Genomic DNA, 14,035 nt, shown 5'->3' on the forward strand with positions numbered 1-14,035 from the left:
CCTCCTCCTCCTCCTCCTCCCCCCTCCTCCCCCCCCCCCCCCTTCCGTGGCTCTTAGAAGTTTCGTGGTTTCGTTTGCGGCTCTTAGGCCTGGTCGGCCTGGCCACCTCTGGTATAGACAAAGGACGTCCACACATATTTTCGTAAAGGTAGGGCCACTAAATAAGCTACATTTAGAAAATCGACAGTCCATGGTCCAATTGTCTCATGAGTGCCACCACCTCGTTGCCTAATGCAGAGCAGACGCAATTGTCTGTAGTTATGGTTCGAAAAGTCTGAAATCCCAAGTTTTACATAGTGTGGCAGAAAGCTTAGGTGATAACACTTTGCTGTCACAAACTGTTTAAACGTTTCCAGATGATAGGAAAATATATGTCCAGTGATTTCAGATAAGGCTTCAGATAAATGACAACAATGATGTTAAACACGTTGACTAAACCAGTGGTGGAACTGCTGCGCCATTTGGGCCAAACTGCGCCAGAACAAATAACCTGCTACATGCTGCTACAAAGGCTGTATTTGGGCACAATTTGCACCATGCCTGCGCCAAGAGGGGGCTGTCCTTGAAAAGGAAACAAAGTGTGGCACGTGACATTGGTTTAATTTTATGTTAAATGTGTTGTTTACTCGCCTTCTCAATGTAGGCCTTGGGTTGCCAAAGGCATGGTAGCGCTTTTAAGACGAGGACAAAAGAAAGACAAGACAGAGAGCGCTCGTGTCTGTCTTGTCTTTCTTTCGTCGTCTAAAAAGCGCTACCATGCCTTTGGCAATCCAAGACCAATACCAACTAGCCCAGCATTCAGCACTGATAAGTCTCAATGTAGGCATTGGACTTTCTCAGGCCGCAGTCTATAAATATAGCTAGAATAAATTTAATGGAGGTCATAGGTGGACAATTAGAATCCTGGGAACAACCTTTGCGCGTTCAGCTGAAATTTTCGTTTGAGCATGGTGTAACAGTAGTGAAAGGCATGGAGAAAGGCACAGCAACTACTCATTATTTGAGTAACAAAGTACCGTCTGCTTTGTTGCTTTTTTTCTGTTAAAGCACTGCGTGTGAAGAGCAGGGTGCCGCAAATATTCAGATTTCTAAATAGTAGTTTCAAACAATATCGTATTTGGTATTCGTTTAAAAATCGGCTGCAATGTTCGTACTTTTCGAAGTGTCCAACGCGGCAAGTTAGCCCCCTTGAGCGCGCCTCTCCTCAAACACCAGTGCACTGCGGACAAGCAATGCCCACAGAGCTATCACCGCGATCTCGGGACTCGCTTTGCCGCAGCGCAGTCGCGCGCTTAGGCGAAAAACACTTTCAAAGCGGTATGGTGCACGCACGCGCCTGGTGTATTGAAAAAACTAAAGAGGAAACATTGGGATTGTCAATATTTACATTGTAGTAAAATCTTCAAAATTTAACTGTGACTATTATGCAAGAGTATACGTTAGGCAGCGATGTTCTAACAACTTGTGTTCGTTATTTGTGCTCTTTTTCTTCTTCTGAATCAGAAATTGAAGAAAATATTTGCCATATAGCGAGAATATTTATAAATCCCCTCAATTAGGTATGGGTGGGCCCATTTATAGGTTTAATTTTATGTAAAATCTGTCGTTTACTTACCGTCTCAATGTAGGGATTGGACTGAGGCCGTAGTCTATAAATATAGCTAGATTAAATTTATCGGAGCTCATAGGTTGGCATTTAGAATCATGGGAACAACCTTTGAGAGCTCAGCTGAATTTTCTTTTAGGCATTGTGTAACAACAGTGAAAGGCGTAGAAAAAGGTGAAGCAACTTTTCAATATTCGATAAAAAAAATATTTGCTCAAAACCACTATACACTTTGAATCTGCTTCAAGCCGAATTATTTGCACATGCCTAACTACTACACAGCAGAGAGCAGCGTGAGACATAATTAACAAAAAAGTGTCCGTTTGATGTCAAACTCATGACAATTACGTCACCGTGATACAAACCCCCTACAAAGCAGCCAAAAAACATCTTTTTTACGTCAAACACGAACCGAAGACTCCGTTGTTATTCCTAATAGGTAAATTGAGACATCTGCAAAATTACCTGCACATGAATGTTCAATAAATAAAAAAAAATGACCGCCTCTCCGCGTGGTGAATGATGTTGATTGGGGCGAAGCTCGGGTGGTGCTGATGATACTGATTTTGGTCATAGGTAGTACTGATGGTGCCGTTTTCATTCCTTTCAGTAGGAGAATGTGTAATTTTCTTCTTTTTTTTAAGAAGACAGATGGGATGGCATCTCAGAACCCTCATCTCTTTTTTTTCTTCTTTTTCTTGATACTGATTTTGGTCATAGGTAGTGCTGATGGTGCCACTTTCATTCATGTAAGTAGGAGATTATGTGGTTTTCTTAAGACAGATGGGATGGCATCTCAGAACCCCCCTACTCTTTTTCTTCTTTTTCTGTTTTCATAATTTGTTTTTCCAATTTTTTTCAATTTTTTTTTGCCCTACAGGAGCACCAGAGCTCACGAGCACGAGCACCCGACGCCGAACGGCGGACGGACATACGGACATGGCTAGCCCCTAAAAAGCTTCGCCCCTAATATCTCTAGCGGCCAAACCCTCTGCAGGTATGACACTTTAAATAGTCTCCCAACACTCCAGCAACTGCAGTTATTTTCCACGGGCTAACTAACTCGCAAAGAGATTGTATAAAATTTTCTGACATGAAAGCTCCAAATTGTCTGCTCCAAGAGTGGGAACCTCTGCTCCAAAACCTATTGTTCCCTGCTACAAGAGCTGCTCGAAATTGCCACTTGTCAGTTCCACTACTTAACGGTCATTACTCTAAATCACAACTTATTTAGTAGTTTTCGTTGTTATGATCCTTTGTCTGAAAGGTTGCAGGTTGCCCACTGGTCTATTTGATTTTTAGCCATGCAGTTCTTGTCTGTTTTCAACCATGTTGGTTATGCCAATGGCATCCTCCGTTGGCAGTGACTGCAGAAACACATCATGATCCAGAGCAGCAGCAAACTATGCTGCAAGTTTATTTGAAGTGAAAAAAAAAAAAAAAAAAAATGTGGGTGAGCAAACGATTCTTGCTGACAAATACACCATAAACAGGAAGCTTACCGTGTTTGCCCGATTCTAACGCGTCCCCAATTCTAACGTGCAGTTAGAGTTAGCCTCAAAATAATCAAAAAGAAAATTGCTGCCGATTCTACTGCGGAGGTAAAATAACAAAGATTGACCACATAGTTCACAGGTGAAATGTTATGAAACGTACGCCAACACCAAAAATAAATGTTGTGCACTAGTCGTTGAAAGAGTCCCACGATGCTTCTTCGCTATCCACAAAGGTAATACTAGATTTCTAAAGCATTTTGAGTGCCGTGCTTCTTGCGCATGTACGAGTGCGGGGCCGTCGCTTCTGCCAGGGTCGTCCTTCAAACAACATTAGTGAGCTCGTTGGGTGGCTGGGATTGCGAGGCCACGCAGTGCTGCTCCGTCGTTACCTTGTTCTGCCAGCGTGATGGCCTTTCGTTTACATAAAACCTCAGTGAATTTTTTTCTTCCCCATTTTAAGATGACAGACACGAGTCTAGATGCGAGAGAATGTGCGTGACACATATACCGAAATGGTGAACGTAAACAAACGGTCACGATGGCAATGGGGCTAGCCACCTTATGCCGAGCATCGAGTTTTTCTTGAATTTCGCTTTTTGGTTTCGAATGTAAAGGCCCGTTCACACTCTTGCGACCTCTTAAACCTGGGTTCCTTAAAACTTGTTAAACCAGAAAACACACTGGCGCCATCAATTGGGAAGCAGTGTAAACTCGGCGGTCCGGCATATTTTTTTTTATTTCTCGAGAATTATCCTTTCTTTCTTGGCTCGAAAAACTTTTGACAATGTTATGAACGAGCCTTTCTATAGGTATTACGCACATTTGACCTCGAAAATCCCGCAAAACCTTCGCTCTTGTGAAATGCAGTTCCAGGGTCACCGCATAGATGGCGCCACAATGTCAGTATGTTCCCTCATTCTAAAAACATTTAAGAAGTTGTAAGAGATCTCGTGTCTCTCAGTCGTACTCGGTCGCAAGAGTGTGAACGGGCCTTAATGCACATGTAGTTTTGGGCACAGATATTGGCGAAAAAAAAAAGTGTTTGTTGGAATGGTGCAAACACGGTAAGCACGTATAGACAAAGAACAGATACTACATAACACTCAAAACGACACTATTCTATTTTTGTCCAAGACTGTGCCAGGGGCACTCGAACGAAAAGAGTAAACAAGGAGTAAACAAGGTGAAGGGAGAATCTGAAGAGCCAGTGGAAATAAGAATAGGGATAAAGAACAGAGGCAGGCCAAGGTCAATTAGGGTCAGAAGAAAGCTGCATGGCCTTGAATAACACAAGCAAGGGAGCAGACACATTATTCTCAAAACGTATGTCACGAAAGACCACAAATTTCATATCTGTCACTATTCTTGTGCCTCCCCAGGGTCCTGGTTGCTGGAAATCGAAAGGAGCAGTCTTTCTAAATTTGGGCATTTACCGAGAATGCGATGGTAAGGGACATGAAATTTTCATATCTCTCGTGACAATGGTTTCCGAAAATAATGTGTCTGCTTCTTCGCATGCATTGTCCAAGGTAAGGCAGCTTTCCTCCGACCCTAGCTGACCTACCGTGATATCCCAAGAGGTGCCCACCCCCGAAAGATAACCCACCCCTATATTTGGCACAATTCGGTATTTGTTTTTTCAAAAACTCCAAAAGACAGCCCATTTCTAGCCATCAAGATAACCCCCTCCCCCCCCCCCCCCCCCCGCCAATGGTGACCTCGGCAGAGGTGTAACTTAGCCACGGCGGGAGATAAGCGAACACTGCTGACTGGGAAGGACAGTCCTCTCTTGTTCATCGCCACTCCCTTCGATTAAAAGTTTTGCAGGTCACGAAATCTAAAACTGTCATTTTGTCAACATTTTTGTATCGCACAGCGAGAGTAGCCCACTCCTTATTTTCACCCAATTTGCTTTTAATTTAAGGTGGGCTATCTCTGGGGATATTATGATAGTTCTGTCTGAGGGACCCCTCTGTTCTTTATCCTCTTTCCTTTCTCTGCTGATTCATCAGATTCTCTTAAATGGATGCTTGGGCAAGTTGGGTATTCATCATGTAGGAAATAGCGCCAAATTAAACTCACCCACACTGAAAATACTCGCACACCAGATGAAATATCCCTCGCGTCGCAGAAACTTACAACTCAGAATCTATTTTCGTCTTCTTCCTTTTTCTTTTACCCGCGTTGAAGTTGATTATATCTCACTTTGTTGTCATCTGTACGAACCAAATGGCAATGTCTATCACACATATAACCCTCGAGTGTCAAGATATAACTCTCTTGTAGTAAGCATTATAGACGGACTACTAACACAAGTATCCCTGATTTTCGTGACGTTAGCTGCCTCAATGATCTCATGTGTTAATAGTTGTCTCCAATTACGGTGCTATTTTTGAAGTCCGCAGTGCACCCACAGCTACGACAGTGAATGCATAAAAGTGCGGAGTTTGCTATTCGGGTGTTGTTGTTATGTTCTTTTATTCTGTCATTTCCACATCTTCGAGTTTGTCCTATGTTACTGTCTGCCGCATGAGAGGGGAAAGGAATAGATCACTCCTTCTGAGGAAGGGATGTATGGGGTTCTATGCTTTTTAGTGCAGCCTATGATAGTTTTTTGTAAGCTGTTAATTTTTTTTACATAAACCTGAGAGTTTGATGGGGGTGGAAAAGACTGCATTGGATGTTTGTACAATTCCCAATCTTCTCAAGGTTATGAGAAATTTTATGAATGTAGGGGATGACTATTGGTCTTTGGTTAGTGTATCTGTCGCATGACTTGCAAGAAGTGGTTTCACCTTTCTTAATCTGTTTGAGGAGAGTTTCGGTGACTGAAGTTAATAGATGTGAAGTATATCCCGCACCTAGTATCCAAGATACTTGTCCTGCAAAGCTTGTAAGGCCTGAATGTGAGCAGGACTTGAAAATAGATTTTTTTAAGCACTGATGGAATGCATCGAATTAAAATTGAGGAGCGGTTTTTTCCCTCTCGGCTCATACGACCAACAGGCATGACGGGGCTGAAGAGTCAATCTTAGGTCCAGAAATCTTAAGAAGATTACACACGAGCTTTCAGAGCAAGGATTCTTAAGATTTCTGGACCTAAGATTGACTCTTCAGCCCCGTCATGCCTGTTGGTCGTATGAGCCGAGAGGGAAAAAACCGCTCCTCAATTTTAATTCGATGCATTCCATCAGTGCTTAAAAAAATCTATTTTCAAGTCCTGCTCACATTCAGGCCTTACAAGCTTTGCAGGACAAGTATCTTGGATACTAGGTGCGGGATATACTTCACATCTATTAACTTCAGTCACCGAAACTCTCCTCAAACAGATTAAGAAAGGTGAAACCACTTCTTGCAAGTCATGCGACAGATACACTAACCAAAGACCAATAGTCATCCCCTACATTCATAAAATTTCTCATAACCTTGAGAAGATTGGGAATTGTACAAACATCCAATGCAGTCTTTTCCACCCCCATCAAACTCTCAGGTTTATGTAAAAAAAATTAACAGCTTACAAAAAACTATCATAGGCTGCACTAAAAAGCATAGAACCCCATACATCCCTTCCTCAGAAGGAGTGATCTATTCCTTTCCCCTCTCATGCGGCAGACAGTAACATAGGACAAACTCGAAGATGTGGAAATGACAGAATAAAAGAACATAACAACAACACCCGAATAGCAAACTCCGCACTTTTATGCATTCACTGTCGTAGCTGTGGGTGCACTGCGGACTTCAAAAATAGCACCGTAATTGGAGACAACTATTAACACATGAGATCATTGAGGCAGCTAACGTCACGAAAATCAGGGATACTTGTGTTAGTAGTCCGTCTATAATGCTTACTACAAGAGAGTTATATCTTGACACTCGAGGGTTATATGTGTGATAGACATTGCCATTTGGTTCGTACAGATGACAACAAAGTGAGATATAATCAACTTCAACGTGGGTAAAAGAAAAAGGAAGAAGACGAAAATAGATTCTGAGTTGTAAGTTTCTGCGACGTGAGGGATATTTTATCTGGTGTGCGAGTATTTTCAGTGTGGGTGAGTTTAATTTGGTGCTATTTCCTACACCACTTCAGATTCGCCTTTTATCTGTTTCACTATTTTGAGCCAGTTGTGCACAGTTGGACGAAATTAAAATATAGTCACTTTGAGAGTCTTCGTTGTCTGTTCCTTGCCTCTACGTGTTTGCTTTCTATTTAGGGTGTAATTTTTACTCTTGCGGCTCACCCGCAGCACGCCGCTTGCTGCGCCCGCCGTTTCGATCCGGTGCGGCGACCAGCCACGACTTCATGGTGGTTTCAACAGAAGTCTTCGTAGCCATAGAACATGTTGACCTGACAGCATCTATAAAAAAAAAGGAACATATAACTATTTTTAACATATTTACTATTCAAAAAGCAATAAACATTATAGCCACACTATAAGGAATGTCCTCACTCCTAAGATTTTCAATCTAATGCTGCTCTAGTGCAGAAACCGTGTACAAGTTGCAATACTATCAGTTACATACAGAACAGAAAAGAGGCTGCAGAGACATGTTGGTCATTTAAAGTGCCCTTTTAAGTATGTCCCTTAAGCAAGGTCCAAACCAAGCCTCAAAACAGGAGAAAACGGGTCCCAGAGAAATCCGGAGACAGAGGAGTGACATCAATGTGACGTTTTGCAGCTCCCTCTTTGCGGTCTAGAGTTGAAAATAGCCATCTTTTCCCGGCCCCGGAGAGAACCGCAAAGCGCCACAGAGTCCTGTTGGTCAAGCAGGGGAAGGCGGACCACCCTCCTCGCAAACCTTGAGCGGGGTGGGATGGGGGCGGAGTGTGCTAATTGCTTTTTGGACACTCAACAAAACGTCAAAGGGAGGCTTACCCTAGTGAAAAATGTTATTTTTATAAGTTATTTATTGGTCCAATAAACACATATGATCCAATAAGATCATATAAGAACATATACAAACCGTATAAGAACACACAAGATGTTTCTTATAACTTTAGTTATAAGAACAGTATTTTCACAACTGAAGGAAAAAAGTATTAAAGGGAAGCTACGGAGCTTCTTGGAAAAAATGAGTTAGAAGTGAATTCTAGTGTATTTTTACCCCGTGAACCCGAATACCCAAACCATTTGCTGCGTAAGTATTGTTAAACGCGAGAAAAACGCGAAAGACAGTCGCTGTCCGTGACGTCATCGACGGCTCTTTTGGCTGCCCAAATCTAGGGAGGCGGGGCTTCAGTCCTATTTTGAAATTGCTCGTATGGCTCTCCGGCGGGTCGCATTGAAATACAATTTTGATATCTGTTAATCTAAAGGCCAAATGAACGCAATTCAAGCGTTTTTTCTCAAATGTAGAAGTGCCCCATCTTCCCTTTAAACAAAATTTATCAACACGCACACCCTGATATCTTGTGCTGCCCAAAAGAATAATCTGAAAATTGCGTTGCAAAAACTAAAGGGTAACCAAAAAAAAAAAAGTTTTTATTAAACAACCTAATTGGGACAAGCATGTCACAAAAATAATTTCCCGCTACAAAAAAAATTGATTTTTTTACAGCAATACTCATTGCGTGAGACCGATCTTAATTTGCGGCTATTTCGTCTGTTTTAAATCGCGTGCAACAAAGTTGTTAAAATATGTCACAGAGTGACGACACTTGGGGAAGTGACCATTTCCCGATCATTATCAAATGGTTCCCCACGGCATATAACCGCCTCCGGAAGCAAGTTCAGGTGACCGATTGGGATAAACTTCGATCATCTCTTAACATCACGGCGCAGAACCCAGAAACAGTTCAGAGAGCCATCAAAGAAGCCATGTTGGAGTGCACCACGACTACCACGGTGCACTGTGATCAACCAACACCTGATCCCCACCTCCTCAGCCTGTGGCAACAGCGACTTGAAGCGGTCACATTGGCCAGCCTTACACTCCGACGACCACCAACTTCAGAACATGTTGTCAGTCCGGCCTTCAGCTTGGTGAGGTCATTCCATAGCGTGAAAAGTCTGCCAGAGAGCCTCAGGGTGCCTCGGGTTACTCAACAAGACACCAGTCAAGCCAGCGTTGGCATGTAAGTCGTTTCTCGTGGCGGCGTGCCTTAGCTGCCACGTGGGAAGCCTCTTCCCACGTGGCAGCTAAGGCACGCTGCCACGAGAAACGACTTACACGCCAACGCTGGCTTGACTGGTGTGCCTCGTTGAGTAACCACGTGGGAAGCCTCTTCCCACGTGGCAGCTAAGGCACGCCGCCACGAGAAAAGACTTACACGCCAACGCTGGCTTGACTGGTGTGCCTTGTTGAGTAACCCGAAGCACCCTGAGGCTCTCTGGCGGACTTTTCACGCTATGGAACGACCTCACCAAGCTGAAGGCCGGACTGGCAACATTCAGTTGCGTCTGGGGCTCACCGACGATAAGTTTGCGGCGCGCGCGGCGGATACCTTTTTCCCTCGGCATGCCAGCCCGTCGGTCCCGCGCCCTGTCACGGCTATGCCAGACACTACTGGCATCACTATGCCCCTCACTCTGGCTGAGCTCCACGACGCCATCCAGAGTCCTAGTCGCCGCTCCAAAACATGACGGTCTCCCGTACGAGGTGTACAAGAACCTCGAGGGAGAAGCAGTCACAGACCTGCTAGCTATGATCAATAAGATCTGGGAAGCCGGCGAGCTCCCCACATCATGGAAACACTCGATTGTAGTGCCAATTCCCAAACCGGGCAAGGCACCGACCGGCCTCACAGCTCTGCGGCCTATATCACTGACTCCCACCATCTGCAAAATCTATGAGTGGATGATGGCTAAACGTATCTCTTGGTGGCTGGAGGGCCACTGTCTCTATCATTCCAACCAAATTGGATTCCGGCAACATCTTGGAACGGAAGATGGGCTCGACCGCCTTGCAAAGGAAGTCCTACATCTGTCACCCTATGGCCACTTGGTTTGCACACTTGTAGCTACTGACATAACAAAGGAATATGACAATATCGCTCACGCCCCACTGTTGGAGGCAATGGTGGTTCTCGGCCTCCCACCTCCTGTCATAAATGCTGTCCACGCCTTCATTATCGACAGAACTTTCGCCGTACGCCTATCATATGGCGAGTCGCCAAATTTCCCATCAAACTGTGGCAAGCCCCAAGGCTCAGTACTTGCATCACTCCTATTTAACATTGCATTCCTTCCCCTGGCCTGGGCTTTCGCTGATATACAACACCTTCATTTTTTATTATACGCTGATGATGTCACAATGTGGTCAGTTCCCCCATCCCTAGAGGTGCAACAAAATGCCTTACAGGACGGGCTGAATAAACTAGACTGCCATACAAAGACCTTTGGCCTAACGGTGTTTCCCGAGAAATCGCAATTCCCTCATGTGTGCAACAACGCTGCCCGGAAGAAACTGCCATTGACTCCCATACCCCTCAGAATAGGGTCGACACAGCTTGCGATGGTTACACAAACCAAGATCTTGGGACTCCTCATCCACCAGTCCGGCTCAGCCAAGCAGTGGCTTCAAGCGGCACGCAAGACGGCGGCGTCTACAACACACCTCACCCGTCGCATCTTTAAAAGATGAGACGAAGTGGGTACTGAGGTAGCCAAACGCCTAGTTAAGTCCGTCTCTCTACTTCGCTTGATATACCAAACTCAGTTCCAGCGTCTCACTGCATATCAGTGGAAGACTATCGAAATCGTCATTAGAGACGCCATTCGCGGGATTACTGGTCTCCCTCGGCATACACCTACCTGGCACCTTTACGAGTATGCACAACTAAACTCTAATGAACATATATTAGCACTGAACGCAGAGAAGCTCGCAATTTGAAGCATACCACCACTCCTATGTATGAGGAACCTCCCCGCTGTTTTCCGTACGTTGGGGCTCCCCCGCTGCCATGGTACTACACTACGATTATTACCAACAAGCCTGCTACCGTCCGCACACGCCCGCTCGGACGAGTTGTGTTAGATCTCTACGCCGTCGGAGCAACGTACCGACATGGCATCGCTACCACAGTCCATTGACCATCTCAGCCCTCCATTGACACATTGGTGTTCTATGCCAAACCATAGCCTCCTTTATACTGAAAATGCCTGCCCAATGGTTTCTTCGTCGTCGTCGTGCTTACTTCACAGATTTGCTACTAGGGGTGCCAAAACCCCATACAGAAATGCAGACGACGCTTGTTCACTGCCTGCGGCTACAGTTCACTGCAGCTAGCGTAAGCTACGTTATCCGTTAAGCTACATGATAATGTAAGTTTCCTATGTTAAGTTACGCTGTAACGTGACCTTGCGTGATCAAATAGGTCACTTGATCACGTAATTTTTTTTTTGTGACACGAGTAACTGCTTTCGGTCGTCGTTCGGCCGGCAGATAGAGCGCTTAGCGATTGCCGGCGTAGCTCAATAGCACGAGGCTGTCTGCGGCTCGTGGCACGCACACCGCGACGCCACACGTACACGCGCGGTCATTTTATTTCATTTATTGATCGTGGGCACATCAGCACCTTGTACTTAGTCCTGACACCTTGTGCTGCATTCTAACTCGCATGATACCTTACTGTTGTGTGCCTATGTGCAACTCGGACTCGCGAGTTGCACTTCCTATTGGTCATTAAGCAGGCTTTTATGGCTCCTTGTAATTCCCTCCTTGGGCACCAGGACAGGGGAGGACTATACTATCCATCAGAGAAGCTAGCGAGGGTGTTGTGTGCGCTGGAAGAACTTCGTAGAGATTTTACAGAAAAAACGAAATATGCTGAAAAAGCCGTTGCATGCAGCTGGTGATACTGCGGTGGATACACTTATACACCATGGCGCTCTAAAATACGCAAAGGTAGAGAAAGATGTCAATCATTATAAAGATTTCCTGCAACTAGGTATTAGGTATTTCAGGTCAATTTTTACAAACTACTCGGCATCCCTGACTGACGAGCATGACCCCAAGAAGATCTTCGCCAGCAAGCCACTATGTACGAAGTCGTTAAAACTCTAGAACTGCATACGTGAAAAACAGTGCGGACCACAAGAGACCGGTCAAAAACATCAAGGGGCTGTGCGCTTAAAAAACAAATTGAAAATGTATATCAAGATCCCCGGTCAGAGTGCTGCCGACGGGTGCGCAGGTTTTCGGTCAGCGGGGACGCGTTCGCGGTCCTGAGAAAAACCACTTGACTGCCGCATGTAGTCCACGGGCCGTGTGTTTTGCGGCTCTGCTCCAGTAGCAATAAAACACTAAGTGGTCGCTGTATCAACGTTTTGGAAGTCCGCCAGCCTGTCTGTCTCCTTTTTAATTGGCATTGACTTTCTGTTGTCGATATGACAACCACCAGAGGTCTGGTAACATTTCAGCATAGAAACAAAACCAAGACGTGAAAGCTAAAAGGAAGGTATAAGACTTCTTTTATATATGAAATTTATACTGACGGTGCCCTGCGCCTGCTATGTAGCATGGGTTACGAATGTATTCAATTCACAAATGGCATCACAGTGGACTGGCAGCAGGAAGCGAAGAGTCGTGTGCATTTTTTGTATGGGGTTTTGGCGCCTCTAGTAGCAAATATGTGAAGCAGGTGCAACGACGACGAAACATGGGGAAGCCAACCACTGGGCAGGCATTATCAGTATAAAGGAGGCTATGGCCAAACAGTTGAACAATCCCCTCATCGCGGAGTTATATGGTATTCGGGACGCCATACAAGCACTAACGCGGATGCCCAATGTCACTCGGGTGCGTGTTCACACGGATTGTGCCTCTGACATCCGACACCTCAACTCAACGCAATCTCTGCTACATATCTGCCATGACATTCATGCCTTGCATTGTACATCTGGTAAAGAAGTACGGGATTTCTCGACCACTGGCCATCTGCACTGTACTCACCAGGACGAAACACACCAGGTCGCTCGAGCCCTGATTGAACGTCCCCCCTCCCCTTAATCCCGCCCCATACTGGAAGAGCCGGAGGCCTCACTCGTCGTGGGCAAGGCCCGCATAAGGGTCGCTACGCGTGCGCTCCTTCCCGCGTCCCCACATCCCCTCCCGGCAGGCCTGCCCCGGCGGGAGGAGGTCCTCCTCGCAAAGATCCGGACGCAAAGATCCGGACCCCAGCAGTCTTGGCCTCCTGGGGCTGAGGCCCCAATGATTCCAGCCTGGTGTGCCCCTACTGCTCTGCCAGGCCGTCCGCAGTTGGCCTCCGACACATTCTCTGGAATTGCCCAAATCTTCAGCACCGCCTCCTACCCCTGACTCAGGCACGAGACCTCAACCTGGCCTCCCCTGAGGACTACTACAAATAGACCAGAGTGAATGCGCAAGCCGGAGCCCTTTTGGGCTTTATACGGGATGCACAAATAGCGCACCTAATCTAAACTATCAAGCTATGCTTGTTGCACGAATAAATACAAAAAAAAAAACTGTTGTGATATGTTTTCATTTCCTTTTGAGCAGCATTTTTTTATGTTTAAAGAATAACCCATGTGATGAGAGTTATTATTAGGGGCGAAGCTCCTTAGGGTCTAGCCTTGTCCGTGCAGCGTCCGTGCTCACATCGATCTTGCTGGTGTTCGTGTTTGTGATCGCGCTCATGAGCTCACATGCTTCTGTAAAGCAAAAAAAAAAAAAAAGACGAAAAAAAAATGTTTGCACAGTCTACACGATTCGAACCTGTGCAGGGAAACCCCAGTGGATTTCTAGTCCATCGCCTTAACCACTCGGCCACGACTGCAGGACGAGTGGGGGCTTTGAGATGTGGTAGTAACTCAAGAGCTGGGGTTTCTGTCATGAATAAAACGTTGCATGTAGCCGCTCAACGTCTATACAGGAGAGGGCGCTGTGGTCAAATGCTCAAATGCGTATATAACCACATTCCATACCACACATTCTCTTTCTGAGGTGGATGAAAACGAACGAAAGGCTTGGC

General features: G+C 45.5%; 1 protein-coding gene across 1 annotated transcript in view; it reads right to left on the reverse strand.

Moving 5' to 3' along the window:
• Nucleotides 1-7,309: 7,309 nt before the first annotated feature.
• The window catches only part of LOC120840385, a gene marked incomplete at its 5' end in the record, with an annotated part of 30,320 nt that continues 23,594 nt past the window's right edge, over nucleotides 7,310-14,035 (reverse strand). Inside the window, one exon of the mRNA XM_040210885.3 lies at nucleotides 7,310-7,460. Coding sequence (XP_040066819.3) covers nucleotides 7,327-7,460 — 134 coding nt within the window. The remainder of the gene's footprint in view (nucleotides 7,461-14,035) is intronic.

Source organism: Ixodes scapularis, unplaced genomic scaffold (assembly GCF_016920785.2).
Source record: "Ixodes scapularis isolate PalLabHiFi unplaced genomic scaffold, ASM1692078v2 PGA_scaffold2__306_contigs__length_199485367, whole genome shotgun sequence".
NCBI classification, from domain to species: domain Eukaryota; kingdom Metazoa; phylum Arthropoda; class Arachnida; order Ixodida; family Ixodidae; genus Ixodes; species Ixodes scapularis.